The sequence below is a fragment of the Gymnodraco acuticeps genome, unplaced genomic scaffold, assembly GCF_902827175.1.
Source record: "Gymnodraco acuticeps unplaced genomic scaffold, fGymAcu1.1, whole genome shotgun sequence".
NCBI lineage: Eukaryota > Metazoa > Chordata > Actinopteri > Perciformes > Bathydraconidae > Gymnodraco > Gymnodraco acuticeps.
Window position 1 is genome coordinate 74,859 of NW_022991460.1, and position 20,175 is coordinate 95,033.

Consider the following 20,175-nt stretch of genomic DNA (forward strand, 5'->3'; position numbering starts at 1 on the left):
GTGATCAAGAGTTTTAAAACGATCGATTAAGTTAAGATAATAAGCTATCAGCAACAGAACAGGCACACGGGATACCCGGAGGTGCCAACAACAACCGGAAGTTACAACATGCTTACCGCAATAGTGGTCCGTATAGAAACAGTGTATTAGCTGTTACGGACCTTGGCGTGTGGAAATTGCTTTACTTGTCTGTCCCTCTAATTGGCTCTAGTTGGTCCTGCTCCACCTCCCACACCAACACCGGATCCGTCCCCAGCAGAGAGGTGATGGTTGTTTGAAGTTTGCATACCATGTCCCTCTTCATCTACAACCCAACTGGCATTGATTAGACCCTTAGACCCAGTGGTGTGTAGACCCCAGTGCCTGGCTGCAGGATGAGGACCTGGTCTGCCTGATAGGGTTGCTTTTTTTCAAACTAGCTGATCTAAAAAGTGACCCTGCCAGAAACTATTGACCCTGAACACTGAGCTTTCAGGGTCGTGGGGGAACCTGAACCCTGACACCATGTACAGGTGGTGTTTCTCTGTGTGGTATATCAGGAGGACACATCCAATCCATGTTATCATTGTGATTTACCTGACCTCAGGTTTCCTGTTTGTAACACTCCTTTTTAACTAATGACCTACCTGTCGGTTCTGATGGAATTTTTGATAATTTCTCCTCCAGAAGATTCTGATTAATCTCCTTCAAAACGTTTCTGGTCACTTTAATAGTGTTAATGCCGTAGTTCAGAAACATGTGGTCCACAGTTTGCGTCCGACATGCATCCTCTAGTCGACTCTTTGGGATTCCTTCAAATCCTAGGACCTCCTGCTGCAGGTGCCACTTGAATTCTTCAAAGTCCTCTTTCCCCAATTGTTCTAAAGTTCTGAAGAGGATATTTTTCAGTGTCGCCATATTTTCTCCCTGCAGAGATCCAAAAGATACCAACACAAAATATTATATAATCTTACATCTGAAATAACATGGGTTTATGCAAAAAAATACTTTCTTTGTTTTTCAAAGGTCCAGGTTCAGGTCCAGGTTCAGGTCCAGGTCCAGGTCCAGCAGAGTGTGTTGTTTGTTCTGGTCTGGAACACAACACAGAGCTTTGAGTGAATAATGAGTGCTGAGCTGTGACATGGAGAAGAGTCATGGACAGTTGGAGATCTCACCTCTGAGCTTTGGTCTGGCTGTCATGTTCCCCACACAGAGAGGGGGGGGACTCCCTCCTCTCTGTCCTCACACTGATCCATAGCAGAGCCTCCACCTTCACACAAACACAACAACATGCTCATCACAACAAGAACATCACAGGACACATTAATGCCCCTCCTCTCAGATGTCCCACAGCCCCAGGCCCACTCAGAAACTCAGTTTGTTGACCCCTAAATATGTTTTTGTGATTGTCAAGACTTCTTACAGCACACCCAAAAGTGACCAAATGACTCAGTTTTAAACATGCGGTTAGAGAATAATTCTCCCTTACTCCTAGGTATCTAAACTGTTTGCCCTTTGACGTTTATGACCAACCCTGACGTCTGTTATCTCTCTTAAGGAATGGGAGGCCTCAGCTATATGTTGATATTCCCAGTTTATGACCGGGCAACTCTCGGTCACAAATGGTTTATGATTATGAGAACGCTGGCTTCGAGCCTGAGGGTCAGACAAGTGATTCAGTGTCTCCAGATGTTGGGGCTATCTCCAGTATTCCCAGATGTTTACGTTATCTCCCCCAATATGTTGATTACTCTCTGTGAACTAGTTAAAAGGTCTAGCGAGAGAGAGGCGCTGCAGAATTGATGTAGCAACCCTCCCGTGCAGTCAGAACCTCTGGCTGCTGTGACTTGTGATGTGAATTCTCCGGCCGATACTCGTAATAAACCATCAGTGTTTGACATCAAAGCTCCAACTCTCCTCATGTCTCTCTGAGTCCTGACTCTCCATTGCTGCAGAAGTTTCCCTTACAAACCGACGTTGTCGGCGGGATACCAACAAATCTTCAGAACTGGTAAGTGTAATTTCAAAAATCCACATTTGGACATTGCCTTACCAGAATCTGTGATTGACGGTATCCTAAAATTACCTGTGAAACTGAGCGGCTGTGTTTCGTTTTTGGTTAATGAACATTTGTGGATAATAAACCCAGGGGATCCGTGTCTGGGGACTCTGTCCTGGCTGATTTTCTCTGTGTGTGCTGCTCAGGACGAAAGTGCCATACAAGCATACACAGCTCATGTTTAGAGAAACCTTAAAGAAAGGCATCAGTAAAGTGGAACTTCTGTATGAAAGCAATGTAAAGATTTGTATTGAACGAATCGCCGAATTCTGGGGGTTTCAGCGGCCAAACAGCAGTTAAAAATAAGCAGCCAGAGATATTACCGCTATCGCCTCTGTGAACACGGCTCCAGCAGCAGCCGCGGGTGTGTGTGTAAATACCTCCCCATATCTGTGTGGCTGGAGAAGTGCAGCTGAGAGGAAGAAAGTCACAGCTTTTTGTCTATAGCTTTAACTCACACCACCACCGTCTCTATTAAAAACGAGATGGTCTAAAAGCACTCGTTGTTTGTGACCGTCTTCTACATTGCTGGCAAGGCCGGGGCAGCGCGAGGTGCGTGCATCACTCGATGCGCCACAGTTCCCTACATTGCTGGAGGAACTCACAGTTCCCTACATTGCTGGAGGAGCTGGTGCCGGTCCGGGGTGCATACATTCAATTATAGGCTAATTGATCACGGGTGGGCAGTGGCAAGCAAGTGTAGAACTAAACTGTGTTTCATCGTTGTGATGAACTTGATGGTGAGTGTATAGGCTGGTCGTGTAGGACTACAGTTAACTGTGCTGTTGTTGGAGAGAAAGGGTAGCGGAAAAAAGTCTATGCGCTCCTGATCGGGGGGGCATAGCGCCACTAGAATAGAGTAGTGGTGTCGCAAGAGGATAAGCTAGTTATAGCTCTTGGACGGTCTTCAGGCACCGATTTAGGACTTGTATAAGGGTGGAAGCATGAGTCAAGGCGCCCCACTGGAGATAATTCCCTACCCCTATTTAGAGACAATGGACGTCCACTCTCGGGAGACGTCCGACAGTGGTGCGGTTACCCAAAGTGACAGACCTAATTTTACCCCTATTTAGAGGCAATGGACGTCCACTCTCGGGAGAGAGACCTCCAGCATGTGTCCCTGAAATGGGGACTCAGGTTATTGCACACATCCAGGACAGAGACCGGGGAAATCACCTCTCTGTGGCACCTCCAAGACCCCCAAAGGACGGAATAATTACCTCCAGCATGTGTCCCTGAAATGGGGACTTTATTTCACACTTCCAGGAGAGACGACGGGTAAATCCCCTCTCTTTGCCGGCTCACAGAGCCCCGAAGGACGGACTAGAGACCTCCAGCATGTGTCCCTGAAATGGGGACTCAGGTTATTTCACACATCCAGGACAGGATAATAATAATAATAATAATAATAATAATAATAATAATAATAATATCATTTAACATTGAACTTCTCCTGGAAATGCACAAAATATGTGCATTTTCAGGAGAGGGTCAATGTTAAATTATATCGTGAATAATGACCCAGGAATAAGTGTTTGAAAGGCGGGGGAAAGTTGTTTAAAATAGTCTGATACCTCCAGGGCGCATCACCGCATTTTACAAGCCAGGGAAGGTGTCTGAATCCTGGGTAAACATTGTTTAAATAGTCTGATACCTGGCCCTGTATCTGCCCCTGGGAACCTTCAAGGTTATATTCATGTTTTATTATTTATTTAATTATCACATGATTTTTACAAAAACAGTATACACAGTATACATAATATACATAATATACATAATAAAAACATGATTAGCGGGGGCCCGGGGACCATATTAGCCATCTAACTTGTACGGTGCACCGGGGAAAACAGGTTGAGTCCACGACCCCTGCCCCCTCCTCAGGAGTATCAACCGGCCCTGAAGAAGAGGTATCACTGCTCTCAGCCCCTGAGCCCTCTTCGGCGGTATCTGACGGCGGTAGACCTCCTTCTGATGATGCTGCTGCAGCTGCTGCCGCCCTGAACATGGAGCGGATCTTCAATCCCTCCTTTATTCCAGGCGTATTCGCGTAGAACCGGTCTGCAGTGCTTACGTCGTGACACATAAACCTGGCGAGAATCGACCTGCTTTCTGGATCTTGGTGATGCTTGATATTGTCAGCCAGGGCAGTGCGCAGGATTGTGAAGGTGATGGCTGTTACTAGCCCAGCATCAGCCCAAGCCCTCTTCAAGTCAGCGTTCAGGTTCTTGGAGGCGTACGTCCCCGTTGTGAAAAGGAAGAATTCATTCTGAGGACCCGACAAGCCCTCTTTTATCCCCATCCACCGCATGATCCAGCTAAACTCCTTTACTGTAAGCACCAGCTGTGCTTCGCCAAATGTCTTGGCAGTCTTGTATCCTGCACGTGGATGATGTAGCCCTCAGCAGTGCCCCTTCTGTCCGCCTCCAAGATCTCAGTGTTGGTCATGTTTGCGTACACACCCGGACGGTGGCCATACAGGAGGCTCCAATGGAGGGATAGATAGCCATATAGCAGGTACTGGGTGATTGAGGTCGGATTGCTAGCCATCAGGTCAAGGAGATCAGGGATGCGCTTCTCAGCGCCCGCCATGGCGGAGAGAAGCTCCACCTGGCTCGGCAGACGATCCAGCTTGTTCCTCTTCACCTTAAACTGGTGGACAGTGACGGACTTTTTCAAGTCGTTCATGTTGGCTGTCACCTCTCTGATGATGTGGGTCATATCAGACTGGGTGAGCCTGCACCCCCGGAGCTTTGACTCAGACAAGTACCTCAGGAAATGGTTCACATTCTTCAGGAACAACAGCGATGTTGTGACTGCCCGGCCCGACTTTGAAATATACTCGCTCCACCCACGGACCCTCTTCGTGTCTTTTTGGAACAGCCAGTCTGACAGCCGGTTAACACCATGCGCCATGAATACGAGGAAGTTCTTTATCCGGCTGACCTTGGACAGACAATTTTTTTTCCGTTTTACTGTCGGTGCGACACCCTCACAATGATCCCTGTATGTCTGAATGTACGTCTCCATGCTTTTAGGCAACGTGATTTCACGTATGATATTCCCCCGTCCCTTCCCAGTGGACCAGTGATTTGGGGGAGAGGGCCAGTCCTTACCCAGATTAGCTTTCAGCTTATTGTAGACAGACGCACGGGTCTTCTGGCATACAGGGGTCTCACTACCGGAGGCTTCTGGGGACCGCATGACAGTCTTGACCGGGGTCTTGAGAGGGGTCTCACTACCGGATGCTTCTTGGGACCGCATGACAGTCTTTACCGGGGTCTTGAGAGGGGTCTCACTACCGGAGGCTTCTGGGGACCGCATGACAGTCTTGACCGGGGTCTTGAGAGGGGTCTCACTACCGGAGGCTTCTGGGGACCGCATGACAGTCTTGACAGGGGTCTTGAGAGGGGTCTCACTACCGGAGGCTTCTGGGGACCGCATGACAGTCTTGACCGGGGTCTTGAGAGGGGTCTTGAGAGGGGTATTGCTGCCGGAGGCTTCTGGTGAATGCATGACAGTCTTGACCGGGGTCTTGAGAGGGGTATTGCTGCCGGAGGCTTCTGGTGAATGCATGACAGTCTTGACCCGGGTCTTGAGAGGGGTATTGCTGCCGGAGGCTTCTGGTGAATGCATGACAGTCTTGACCGGGGTCTTGAGAGGAGTATTGCTGCCAGAGAATACTGTGTTTATGCCGGAGGTACTTGAGATTGCCAGGCCCTTAAATTGTATACATTCTTCCTCTTCCTCAAGCACAGCAGCAGTGGCACTCTGCTTCCTGGGTTTTAGCCCCTTTTTCAGCCTGGAGCGCAGGGTCTTTACCTCATCAATGTGGGCATCCTTCTGAGCCCTCAATGCCACATTTTCCAGCATCACCTGCCTGCAGTCCTCTTCGTCACACTCGGTATGTGGGGAGAAGGGTGGAAGGTGCACCGGGTATTCCTCCTCATTGTCTATATCCAATGATGTAGCCATTCCAATGATGGGATTAGTCTCTCGGAGGTCATGGAGCAACTGCAGAGCCACACTATTTCTCCGTTTATATGCGTTAGCGTAACCGGTGATTGCAAAAATGGGTCCAATACTTCAATGCATGGTACACGGACCAAGGGAGGACTTGGGTTACCACCGGGTTAAATGGTCCCACCTCCGCACCAACGCGGGGCTGGTGATGGCAACATTGGGTCCGATGCATCAATTCATGGTGCCCCGACCATGATAGGGTTTGGGGTGCCCCAGAACCAGGCAGTACCCCCGCAGGAAACATGTTTCATGGTCAAAGGAGGAAAGAGTGATAGAACCGGGGTAAAGCAAAGAAAGTGTCCGACAATAGTGACTTGTGAGGCGGCCAGAGAGTCTGTCATCTCTCGGTCCTATCCTCCAGGCAATACGGTTACCAGAACTGGGTCAAATTGTCCAAAATGTAAAACAAATAAGTTTCAATTCATCCATGGAAAAGGGCTGAAAATAAAAAAAAGTATCCGAAAATAGTGCATCATGAGCCCGCAAGAGTCCCCTGTCAACTCCCCTTGCATTCCTCCACAGTCAGAAAAACTCTGAGTTCACTTTTTGGAGATCCATAGAAAAGGGGTGATAGTGAGAAAATGTATCCAAAAATAGTGTATCATAATGCGGGTAGAGTCCCCTCAAACTCCCCTTGCATTCCTCCACAGTCAGAAAAAGTCTGAGTTCACTTTTTGGAGATCCATAGAAAAGGGGTGAAAATGAAAAAAAGTATCCGAAAATAGTGTCTCATAAGGCGGGTAGAGTCCCCTGACAACTCTCCTTACATTCCTCCAGAGTCAGAAAAAGTCTAAGTTCACTTTTTGGAGAACCATAAAAAAGGGCTATAAGTGATACAAATGTATCCGAAAATAGTGCCTCATAATGCGGATAGAGTCCCCTCAAACTCCCCTTACATTCCTCCAGAGACCAGTTCAAAAACTTAAAGTTTGGTAAGAACCATGCTGGGGGGTCTCCATGCAATAAATGTATCCGAGCCAGAGCACACATGGAGCAGACACATTCATCCATGAAGTGAGACAGCCGTTTTTTTCTGAGTCCTCTCAAAAAACAGGTTTCCGATTTCGTGCAGATGGTAGCTTGAAAATGATGAATTCATTTTTTTGACGGAGAAGGGGAGGCTTGGTTTCCCCTCTCCGTTGTAAGTTGCAACGGGGAAGTGGAAAAGTGTCCGGGGCTTCTACCTGAAGCGCCGAAGGGTTGAGCTTTTTTGAGCCCCTTCTCCGTTGGCACTCAGTCGTTTTTTCGAGAATTTTTTACTTCATTTTTGATTATTTTAAGATATAATTGACCGTTTTCTTTACTTTTTTCTTCTTTCCACGGGTGGGGGCGCATGGCAGGCAACCTATGAGCTCCCAAATTTGGCCTGGAACTTCCAGGATTTGTGGGCTAAGCTCCATAAACTGACAAAGTCACCCAGAAATGTCACTTTTATAGTCCAAAAATATATAATACAAATATATTTAAATAGTAAAAGGTACAATTGTGCTCCGAATTACCCGTAATTTGATTTATATAGCCCCATGATAGTGAATAAAAATCATTTTCATGGAAAAAAGTGTTAAAACGCCTGATTAATATGTTTGTAATGCTGGCAGCAGGTTCACTGCTGTTAGCAGGGTCTCAGACTCACAGGCACCTATGCAGAGATCCAGGGTGATGCACAACGCTTTTCTACCCAGCAATAAGTCTTTGAAAGCTGGGGAAAAGTGCTGTGAATACAGGGAGAGAGCAGTCAGAGAGAAGCGGGGTTTGAGACTCACACAGAGACACAGAAAGCTCCTTGCAGCACATGGCTCTCCCACCCAGACTTTACCCAGAGGACAGGCTGCTTCACAGCTCTTTGTAACCCAGGAAAGCAGCTTGAATCGTGGGTACATGAGTGTTAAAAGTGCATTAAACTGTTTTAATTCAAATGTGCATTTGACTGCATAAACAGCCGGTCATATGGACAGGAAACTGTCCATTTCATCCACATTTGACACATGAAATGTACAAGAAGATAAGTACAGCAGAGTCACTGCTGTTAGCAGGGTCTCAGACTCACAGGCACATAGGCAGAGATCCAGGGTGATGCACAAGGCTTTTCTACCCTGCAATAAGTCTCTGAAAGGCGGGGGAAAGTGGTGTGAATAGAGGGAGAGAGCAGCCAGAGAGAAGCGGGCTGTGAGAGCCACAGAGCGCACCCAGAGAGCTCCTTGCAGCACATGGCTCTCCCACCCAGAGGACAGGCTGCTTCACAGCACTTTGCAACCCAGGAAAACAGCTTGAATCGTGGGTACATGAGTGTTAAAAGTGCATTAAACTGTTTTAATTCAAATATACATTTGACTGCATAAACATCCGGTGTTATGGACATATTCATGTCAGTATAGACAGGAAACTGTCCATTTCTTCCACATTTAAGTCATGAAATGTACAAGAAGATGAAAACAGCAGAGTCACTGCTGTTAGCAGGGTCTCAGACTCACAGGAACATATGCAGAGATCCAGGGTGATGCACATTGCTTTTCTACCCAGGAATAAGTATTTGAAAGCTGGGGAAAAGTGGTGTGAATAGAGGGAGAGAGCAGCCAGAGAGAAGCGGGGTGTGAGACTCACAGAGTCACGCTGGTGTTTATTACGGGTTCATGTTTGTTTGTCTAATTGTTTGTATGGGGGGTCTATATTGGTTTGTCTACCGCCATCTTGTGTATGTTTTGTAACAACTAATAATGAATCAGTCCATAGCCAGGGTAAAATAAACTAAACTTTAGTTAACTCACCAAAAGTAAATGACTTGAGAAAAATAAATAATATAAAGATGCAAAGCAAAATTCTGGTCGTATAAATGTGCTGCAAAATGAAAATAAATAGCAAAACAGTGTTTTTATGTCCTGCCTCTGAGTGCAGAGGAAAATGTAAACAAGAAGCCCACTGTTCAGGGTGTGCGCTGTCGGTGTAAGAAGAAAATAAGATGATATTGCTTTAAGAATCCATATTAAATAGTATCGCTGGTATGTTAAGATATCTTTGTGACCTTGTATAAACCCTATGCCCCGTCCTGCATCTGTCTGCAAAATGGAAACTGTGTTGATTGTCTGTTCTAACTGGCCACTGGAATCAGATAATTAATATAAGTTTAAGTTCGAATACAGTTTTAAATATAGTTTAAAAGTCTTTATTAAACTGCTTCAAATTATTTGTCGTATCAACCAATTGGTCTCCATAGTACCCAGAGAGCTCCTTAAAGCACATGGCTCTCCCACCCATAGTTTTTTTTTTTTTGTTCTCAGAAAATCAGTCAGAATTCTGAGAAAAAAGTCGGAATTGTTTTTTTTTCAAATCCTCCCAAAAAAAAAAAATCATGTGGCCCTAATTCTCTTCCGTACCATGGACATTACTACAATTCTAATAGTTGTTAAACTACTGATAAGTTTTTCTGAAACCGAGCTTATGAACAAAAGAGTAAAGGTCGCTGGTTAAGCCAGGATCAATATATTTGTTGAGGCTTTTATTGTGTGCATAATAAAATGTGTTAAAGTAATTGAGCAATTCTTTAAAAAGTATAATGTTGCAATCTCTTTAAAATAAGTAATTGCTGTTCAAAAATAGATGTTGTTTTCCAAGGGCCTCTTCTTCACAGGCCCACACTTTGAATCATGAGACTTCCAAATCCTAACGGACAGAGATCAGTATCACTTTGTGTTGCAAGCAAAATCCATGTAGGGGTTCTACTCAAGCCCAATTGAAATACCATAAAGAAAGTATTGAACCCAGCTCAAGCTAAATGTCAAATGTATTTAATTAATGTACAAGTGTTTTGATTTCTTTAAAATGTTCCAGTCTAGCTTCCTTCGAGTTTAGTCTAAGCAACAAATTGTTTCTCATAACATTCTCACTGCTGTCCCAAATGTTTTAAACCTTGGGCAGACAAGCTGTTCACACTCACACACACACACACACACACACACACACACACACACACACACACACACACACACACACACACACACACACACACACACACACGTACACACACAAACACACACACTTTGGATGGGTATTCACTAGGGCTGTGCATCTTCACTGGTCTCACGATTCGATTCAATTACGATTATCCTGTCAACGATTCGATTCAATTCGATATCCCGATGCATCACGATTCATACCAATGCGTTGCATCCTCAATTTTCTATATTACTGCACATGGCTTATTTGTCATCAATGCATACATGCAGTAAATACATATGAACTCTCTTTTTATTATTTAGAAAGTGCTTCAGAAATCAATAACATAAATGTCTTGACATTCATTTATAAACCAAAATAAATGAATTGTAGGTCTAGCCACCCTATATCTGTGTGTGAAGTTGTTCCATCCTCAAAAACAAAAAACTAATACTTCTGCAGTCTAGCTGCAGCTTCTAGCAACGGTCTTCTGTTAAAGAAAGGACACTGAATGTCCTGAATGTGGCATCACACACAGGACTTGAGTCTGAACACAGCAGACAACAGGAGTATTTACAACAGCATAACAACTAAAATACTGCATGTGGGTGCACACTTACATATTCTGTCTTACTGTTACATAAATCCCATGAATGTATGAGATTAAGTTAGCTTCATTATATCTCAGTGATTAAGTGAATAATAACGTTTCTATCGGGTCACTATCAGCCTGTCACTCATTATTTTCAGGGAGGGGGCGGGGCTTAGAGGAACAGAGGAGACGGTGATCGCGGAAGCTTTTTTCCTCTTGCCTTCACAAACTTTACACACGTATATATCGTCTGGAAATTGCTAGAGGACATTCATACTCTGCAATCCAAGACTTAATTAAATCCACCAAAAACCTGACATGATTGTAACGCGATTATTTTTGAAAAACATAAATCCCTGAGTCTCTGAGCCGCAGCGACACGGAGTGATTCAGAGCGGGTCCTTCTGCTGTTGGTTCTGGACTGGTGTTCTTGTGTTGGTGGATAAAGCAGACTGCTCCGTGTTTGGTGTTGCTGTGCCGCTGTCACGTCTGTTCCCTGATCTCTGCGTCACCGACCGATTTGATATTAAAGTGACAGGAAAAAAAAACGTTATAGTAAAGCCGCGGCCGGAAAATCAGGAAGCAACGTTACTACGCTATAACCGATTATCTTCCGTCACTGCATCGAGACCGAATCGTCCACGTCCGCATCGCAATGCATCGTAGAAACGATTATTTTCAACACCTCTAGTATTCACCAAGCGGCAAACTCTGGGGAAGAGCCGGGACGCCAATACGGAAGTGCCACACACTGCAGTTCATATATTGGCCGATAGGGACTGGCTGCAGAAATGAGCAATTCCCATAGACCCCCATGTTAAAATGCCCAACTTTACAGCAGATGCAATACATATTATTATGCATATAGTTAGATTCCACCTTCATGATTATAGATCTGTGAGTGAATTGTTTTCTAACACAACCCTTTTATTTATATTAGGTCTTAAAGTTTTTGCATAAAATAGGGCGTGGTCACATTGAGTGAGGGCTCTGTCAAGTGACTGCTGCTGCTAGCTTCTTGTCTCTCTGCTAGCTGCTCCGTGAAGCTACAGGGACTCTGCCTGCTCAGCTCATCCAGGGAACACAACTTGAAGCCGGCCGTGGTTGTTTGTTCTTCATGCTTATATATCGGACTATTGTGACTCGCTCTGCGGTTGAAACAGACGGTGCATGCATGCGGTTTTGCGGTAAATGAAATTGAGTACTATCATTCTACAGAAAAGGTGGAATTGCTGTCACTTACTTTAGCAGACACCAAAATACATGACGTTGACCTAATACTCACATTCATTATATATGTTGAATAAATAGAGATTGTCTTTGCAATGGTACTAAATAAAAACAAATAAAAAATGGTTTTATACGTAAATTGCAATTTATTTAAAATGCCAAGTTCAAGGAACTGCCTTGTCACTTTGATCATACATGGAAGTGGAGCCTATAGTTTTAATTTAAAAGATTTTTTTTTCAATAAATAAATCTAATTTATATTTATATAACATTACAAGCATTAAATATAACACTGAAATGGTAAAAAAAAAACGCAAATTATTATTAATAATATCAAATAAATGTCAGTCACCCAAAATTAGGTCATTGGTGTTACTGCTACACAAAACGCTTTTATTTAGAAATAATGTACTGTCTCTGAAGTGCCTCCTGTAACAAGAGATCATTTGAGGCAGTGCAGTGGACAAAGACATAAGTCAGATACTTCTTACTTTGTTTGTTAAAGGTGTCATTTTATCTTCAAATTTGACATGCTTCTTTCAAGTCTGTCATTAGTGTTACTTATTGCATAGCCCTAGGGGTGAACATTTGAATGGGAAAATGTATTGAAGAGTTAAACGATTTTGATAGTGACTGAAGCCACATTTGGTCTGACACATTGCAGCCATTTTGTTAAAATGGTAGTGTTTTCACCAAATTGTCACTGGTGTTACTCTTCTTCCTGGTAACACGTAACACCATGACATTCCTATACAAATAAGCTTTGTATAAAGTATAAAAATAATTAAAAAAATTAAAATACTTTAAGCTCTACTTGTTGTGGATTCATCAAGTTAAGAGTTAGTTATTGCTATGTAACAGGTTTTAGATGTTTTTAGAAGGAATATATTTCAGCAGATTTGTATCACCCAGATTCCACCTTTTCTGTAGAATGACCCATTTAGGTGTTAATGATTTTAATCAGCTACGTAATGAATGTTAAGGCTTGGTTTAGTGTGTAAGCTAGAAGTAGCTACATCGGTGCTAACGATGCTAATCGTAGCCTCCAAGTTAAAATCATAGACTGTATATATAAAGGTTAAAACGAAATAGACAAGTGTTAAGCGTTAAGTGGGATAATACTGTAGAACAAACGGCTTCTGTTAAAGGTTGATAAAATAAGGTCATCCTTGTAACGTAGAGAGATATTTTATTATGTAGGTAGGAACTGTAACTGTAACCGGGCAACTCTCAGTCACAAATGGTTTATGATTGTGAGAACGCTGGCTTCGAGCCTAAGGCTCAGACAAGTGATTCAGTGTCTCCAGATGTTGGGGCTATCTCCAGTGTTCCCAGATGTTTAGGTTATCTCCCCCAATATGTTGATTACTCTCTGTGAACTAGTTAAAAGGTCTAGCGAGAGAGAGGCGCTGCAGAATTGATGTAGCAACCCTCCCGGGCAGTCAGACCCTCTGGCTGCTGTGACTTGTGATAAACCGATACTCGTAATAAACCATCAGTGTTTGACATCAAAGCTCCAACTCTCCTCGTGTCTCTCTGAGTCCTGACTCTCCATTGCTACAGAAGTTTCCCTTACACATGTGGTTAACTTTGGTCATTGAGACAAAACTAAACACATACGCATCAAAACCACTTGGTTATGTTTAGAAAAAAAGATAACGGATTTGCTTAAAATGTGTAAGTTTGTTACTCTATGCATTCAAACTTTAATCAAAGCTTCACGCAGCATTGAACGGGCCCTCACCCCTAACCCCCCCCCCCCCCTGCACTCGTTGGCATGCGCTCCAGTCACCTTTACTATATTTTCCACTTTGAACAGGCGTTGATAGGACTTAGTCTGGTCATTGATGCTTGGGTAGCCTCAGGACTGGACCCTCATGTAAGGTTTGGAGCAGTTCAGACAATGTTTAGCTGAAAATTGTAAAAAATGGCGTGTTCTCTTTTGACCTACAAACTTGTCATTTGAGCTACAGATTATAAATGTTCAATTCAGCGTTACATTTGAAATTCCTTCTGAATTATTTTGTATTTCCGACCTCCTCTCTAGAAAGAGTTGGTATTTGTTTGCTTTTGCCCATTTCTAATGCTATTCAACAGAAACGTACACATTTTCTGAACGTTCTATTAAAGTTCATGAGTTGTGACGTGTGTACGCAGTTTAGCGTTTGTAGCTTATTCTAGATCATGGTAAATTAAGAAAACGTCATAGGCCACGCCCACATTATTAAATCACCACGATCCATTAGATCTCATTTAATACTCGCCCCCAGAGCATGTATTTATAATTTTCTTAATTTCTGTTAGAAAGTTAAACATTTGTGTTGATCTTAGCGGGCCCTCTGGGTCCGTATCAAGTTTGAACAAATCCAATGAGTTATGAGCATTTAGTTCCATTTAGATTTATGGCGAACATGTTTTTTGACTGATCTTGCTCATTTTGAAGAGTAATGTGTGACTGTCCCCGAATGTCTTATACAAAGTATTGTGTTTACAGATTCAAAATGGAAAAGTTTGTAGTTTGTCATTAAACTGCTTTCACATTATGCTAATGAGCAATACATCTGAGTGGGCGGAGCCTGGTAGTTCTTTCTGTAAAGTGTCTTCAGCTCAATGTGTGTACCACATTTCAAGTCAATCTGACTTTTGGTGCGAGTTGTGTGGCCCTCTTGTGTGTCCCTCTTGTGTGGCCCTCTTGTGTAGCCCTCTTGTGTGGCCCTCTTGTGTGGCCCTCTTGTGTGGCCCTCTTGTGTGTCCCTCTTGTGTGTCCCTCTTGTGTGGCCCTCTTGTGTGGCCTCATGGCGCTAATTATCATTACACCTGGGTAAAACAGAGTCCATTCTCTTCGGTTCGAAACATAATCTCAGCAAATCCGACGACTTCTCAGTTGCAGTGGGCGACATTATTGTCACAAGTAAGAAGGAAATTACATACCTAGGATCTATTCTTGAGGCAAACCTCTCCTGTGACAAAATGGCATCCAATGTAATAAAAAAAGTCAATCAAAGAACTAGATTCCTATACCGGATCTCCTCTCTGGTAAACAAGAACACCCTGAAAACTCTGGCAGGAGCACTCATTCAAGGGTACTATGACTATGCTTGCACGTCATGGTACCATAGCACCTCCAAGGCGCTACAAATAAAACTTCAAACATCGCAAAATAAACTGGTCAGACTACTGCTTGACCTTTCATCTAGAACCCACCTCACCTCTGCCCACTTTGACAACCTAGGATGGCTTAGAGTAGACGACAGAGTACAGCTACTTGCAATGGGCCTGGTCTACAAGATCCACTACACCTCTATGGTACCCATGTACATGTCAAAACTCTTCCCAAAGGTCAAGGAATACCATGATCATAACACCAGAGGGAGCTCCACAAATCATGTGAAACCCAGATTTGGCACAAAAAAGGGGGAATACACGTTTCGCAATTATGCCACATCAAGGTGGAACGCTCTTCCCACAACTGTAAAGGAAAGTAAAACTATACTTACCTTCAAAACCTCTCTTAAAGAGCACCTTCGGGGGAGAGCATTGCAAAACTGGCCCCGGTAATGGTACAAATCTCAACCTGTCGTTCAATGGACAGCTTCCCCCCCCATCTATGTATATACTCGCATTTTAGACTCTGTTACTAACTGTATATCTGTAGACTTGGTATGTCTTAAATGTCCGGTTAGGATGTATTTGAACGAAATCTAAAATGTAAATTGTAAATAAGCAATCTGTATGTAAAAAAACCACCTGTATGTAAATTGTAAATAAGCCATCTGTATGTCTTATATGTCTTATATGTCTTAAATGATATGATGAATTGGAAATGGGGGACCCTGATGTAAACAAGATGAAAGTCTTTCTCTGGTCTGCATCCCCTTAACAATTGTATGTTTTGAGCTGTACTGTACTGTACCCAATATACAAGCTGTTAATAATCTTTTCAATCAATCAATCAATCAAGAGAGCCTGCTGGTCATGTCAGAATGCATTCACTACAGGACCTCAGCACTTTTACCATTCCTGACGTCTGTGCAATGTTTTACAAATCTCTGAGCATGATGAGTGCCTCAACAACTGGCTTTACCTGCAGGGACAGGCAGCAACATTGAGAGATCTATGGATACATCTCTCAAGACCCATAAGAAACAGAACTGTATATATTTCAACAGTCAATAAACCATTAGAATATGACCACAACCAATAACATAGCAAAGCCAATAACAAATCATGTCAACTTGTTTATTTAATGATTAGTATATTTAAAGTTGTGAGCGTGTTTGGGCTCCTGAATCTCAGAGCCTCTCCTCTCTCTCTCTCCCTCCTTACTAATCACTATCGTTTTAAAACTGTATGTTTGGTTTACTGTCCTATAGTATGTCATACCTGTTATTATTTATTCTGTAATTTTTGTATAACTATAATAATTATATAAAGGTGTACCTTGGAATTACTTGTTTACCTAAATGGTGACAAAATCGTTTGAGACCCACTGAGATAACTGAGCCTCTCAGTCTGACAGGACACACACACACACACACACACACACACACACACACACACACACACAAACACACACACACACACACACACACACACTGTAGAGTTATATTTGTATTTATTCATGTTAGCAAACTATGGATAAGCTTAAAATGAGAATAATTTGGGTAAAACTGTGAGCTGCATTTGGGGCCTGTTGACATGTGTTTTTGAGGACAAAGGAAGATGGGGGAAGGTGAGAGCATGTCCTGATTTGCATTCAACTTAGAACGAGCTACAGTGGTTGTGATATTAAGAGAGGTCCCTTGGGTTTCTCTGGTGCTTATCAATAGTAGCAGTTAAGTGAATACTGTTCAAACAATACCTGTGTTTGTGTTTTATATTGATTTCTCTGTTTTATCCTTTCATAAATGTAAGGACTACAAATGGCTATAAACATTCTGGGCTGGTTGGAGTAAACAGGGTTTTGTTGCTCTGTGGGGGAGGTGTAGGTATGCAGGCCTTGAGACCTTTTGTTGTAAAGTGAGCCTGTTTGGTTTCCTGCTGGCCAGAGTTGCGTCTCCCAATGAGATGACCTGAAAAGATGACCAGCTGACCTAACACCAAACCCCTCCTTCTTACTCTGGTATATATCCGGTGGATCCCTGGCGTTCGGTCTCTCTTCACATGCTGCCCCGAGCGAAAGGATCTCCGCAGCATGCGAACCAGGGCAGGAGTAAGCCGGCATTACTCCTTAAGCATTACAATATAACTGTAATATATCATGTTGTATTGTAATGATTGTATTGCATTGTCATATTGCCATTAAAGTAGATTATTGTTAACGGTTACTTTGTAGATATGGATTCCTTCCTGTATTATAACCAGCTTCATAGGAACGCGCGGAGATTTGAAAAGCGGACCAGTTATCCCTCCAAATCTCCAACAACACACACACACACACACACACACAGCTGAGCTTGAATGACACACAGAGACCCGAAAGTACTCGTACTTCAGTGGCGTTTTTATATGTACAAAATGGTGGGGCACAAACAACTTAGATGTCTATAAGCTTCTGCAGTGAGGTTCATGGCTGGTGAGGCACTGACTCTTCAGGTTTACAAATATTATATTTGGACCTAAATGAAAATATAATATTATTTTCAAAAGCTATTTTAGTCTGATGCTTCGATTAATTTTAAACAGACAGTTCAACAAAAGGATACCCAAAAAATGTAATTTTATCATTTAAATATTGAATTGTTCTCTCTTAGTAACAATTATTTTCTAAATATCCTATGGAGAAATAGCTATTTTCTAAAATCCTATGGAGAAATCTCATTGCTTTTTTGTCGAGGGAAGCCATGCGCAGCTTACTTCCTGGTTTTAGGACGCCTCACTGCAGCTCTCTCGTCTCCTCTTCACACACCACACTTTTCGCGGCACACGTACTTACAGTCAATCAGCTCTGAATGATGTGAGATGACGTATGGTGGGGATGGCAGCACTATGCCCCTATGGTCATTTTTTTTTTGCCACACACATTAAATAGGACAATACTCTGAGCATGCGCAGTGTAGTTTTTACAGTCACCGTTCACTTAGACAGTGAGAGGGAGGGGCATGATCGGGTTTTGTCCCACATGGCTCAAAACAGCTCAATAGGCACACACGGTAGACACTCATTAGAAGAACACAGACTAAAACAGCAATGTACAGAGGAATCAGATGATTAAACATGATCTTAAAATATATTTTATATTTATTTTTATTTATTTTTTTGTATTTTTTTGTATTTTTTTTGTATTTTTTTGTAATAATTATTTGTAACACTTTCTGCTGACACTAGGTGGGGCTGTGCCTCTAATGACCAGTCGCCACTGCGTGTGTCATTATTGTATGATCAGTATGACAAATGAACATATCCTGGCCTCGTCAAAGTTATGTTTAATTAAAATAACTGCTGCTACTTCTTGTTGACTAACCACGTCCTCTTCCAGCAGCTCTGGCCCCGCCCCCGAATCTTCTGGTCTGCTTTCTGTCCCCAGAACCAGAACTAAACCTGGAGAAGTTCAGTTATTATGCTCCAAACATCTGGAACAAACTCCCAGAAAACTGCAGGTACTTTTGTATCCAGGCTAAATACTTTCACTTTAATTGAACTATTCATATCTCACACTGCACTGTAACTGTTATTCATGTTTTTATACCTGTGTTAATCTATATAAGCTTGTTGTATGTTTATTTAATTCTGTTTGACTTTGACTGTTTTTAAATAACATTTTATAATGTGTTTCCGCTGCACTATTTCTTAATGCTCTTAATGTCTTTAATTTTTGCAACAGACTCCTGTGGGAGGATCCTCACCTGCTGAACTCTCTTCAGGTCCACAGAAACCCGGCTGATCTCGTCCTCCTCAGTCCTGGTTCTGCCTGCTATTCCCTTATATCTCCTTTTATTCAACAGTTTGAACACCAACTGTCGCAGGTGTGACTTCCGTGAAAGAGGAACTTGGTACTTCCGCTCTGAGTTGCAGAGGGGGGAAGGGGGCGGAGTTTGAAGTGCTGCAATAGTTTTCCACTCAGGAGGAACTTGTACAGAAAGACAAACGTATAATATGAGAGTGAGGTCTGTCTTTGTGTTTAGCACATATCTGTTTTGTTCACCCACATGCCTTTGCTGATAAATACTCTGTTTCTAAACTGAGTTGTTCTCAGGACTGCAAAGATGCACTTCAGAGAGACTGAGCCCAGTCAGTGTGAGAGGGGGTGTAGTTCTGCTAGCTGTCCACTAGATGCTGCTAACTGACCCTCTAATGAAAGACAGATCAGGGTGAATGGTCAGTGTGAGAGGGGGTGTAGTTCTGCTAGCTGTCCACTAGATGCTGCTAACTGACCCTCTAATGAAACAGATCAGGGTGAATGGTCAGTGTGAGAGGGGGTGTAGTTCTGCTAGCTGTCCACTAGATGCTGCTAACTGACCCTCTAATGAAACAGATCAGGGTGAATGGTCAGTGTGAGAGGGGGTGTAGTTCTGCTAGCTGTCCACTAGATGCTGCTAACTGACCCTCTAATGAAACACAGGTCAGGGTGAATGGTCAGTGTGAGAGGGGGTGTAGTTCTGCTAACTGTCCACTAGATGCTGCTAACTGACCCTCTAAGCCACACAGATCAGGGTGAATGGTCAGTGTGAGAGGGGGTGTAGTTCTGCTAGCTGTCCACTAGATGCTGCTAACTGACCCTCTAATGAAACACAGATCAGGGTGAATGGTCAGTGTGAGAGGGGGTGTAGTTCTGCTAGCTGTCCACTAGATGCTGCTAACTGACCCTCTAATGAAACACAGATCAGGGTGAATGGTCAGTGTGAGAGGGGGTGTAGTTCTGCTAGCTGTCCACAAGATGCTGCTAACTGACCCTCTAATGAAACACAGATCAGGGTGAATGGTCAGTGTGAGAGGGGGTGTAGTTCTGCTAGCTGTCCACTAGATGCTGCTAACTGACCCTCTAATGAAAGACAGGTCAGGGTGAATGGTCAGTGTGAGAGGGGGTGTAGTTCTGCTAGCTGTCCACAAGATGCTGCTAACTGACCCTCTAATGAAACACAGATCAGGGTGAATGGTCAGTGTGAGAGGGGGTGTAGTTCTGCTAGCTGTCCACAAGATGCTGCTAACTGACCCTCTAATGAAACACAGGTCAGGGTGAATGGTCAGTGTGAGAGGGGGTGTAGTTCTGCTAGCTGTCCACTAGATGCTGCTAACTGACCCTCTAATGAAACACAGATCAGGGTGAATGGTCAGTGTGAGAGGGGGTGTAGTTCTGCTAGTTGTCCACTAGATGCTGCTAACTGACCCTCTAATGAAACACAGGTCAGGGTGAATGGTCAGTGTG

The 20,175-nt window shown here is 43.3% G+C and overlaps 1 protein-coding gene across 1 annotated transcript in view; it reads right to left on the reverse strand.

Annotated features, from left to right (window-relative positions):
* Positions 1–18,895, reverse strand: part of LOC117532978 (NLR family CARD domain-containing protein 3-like) — a 52,299-nt gene extending 33,404 nt beyond the window's left edge. Inside the window, 4 exon segments of the mRNA XM_034196600.1 lie at positions 627–906; positions 992–1,070; positions 1,155–1,249; positions 18,656–18,895. Of these exon segments, the coding sequence (XP_034052491.1) occupies positions 627–897 (271 nt within the window). The 5' untranslated portion in view covers positions 898–906; positions 992–1,070; positions 1,155–1,249; positions 18,656–18,895.
* Between the last annotated feature and the right edge of the window lie 1,280 nt (positions 18,896–20,175).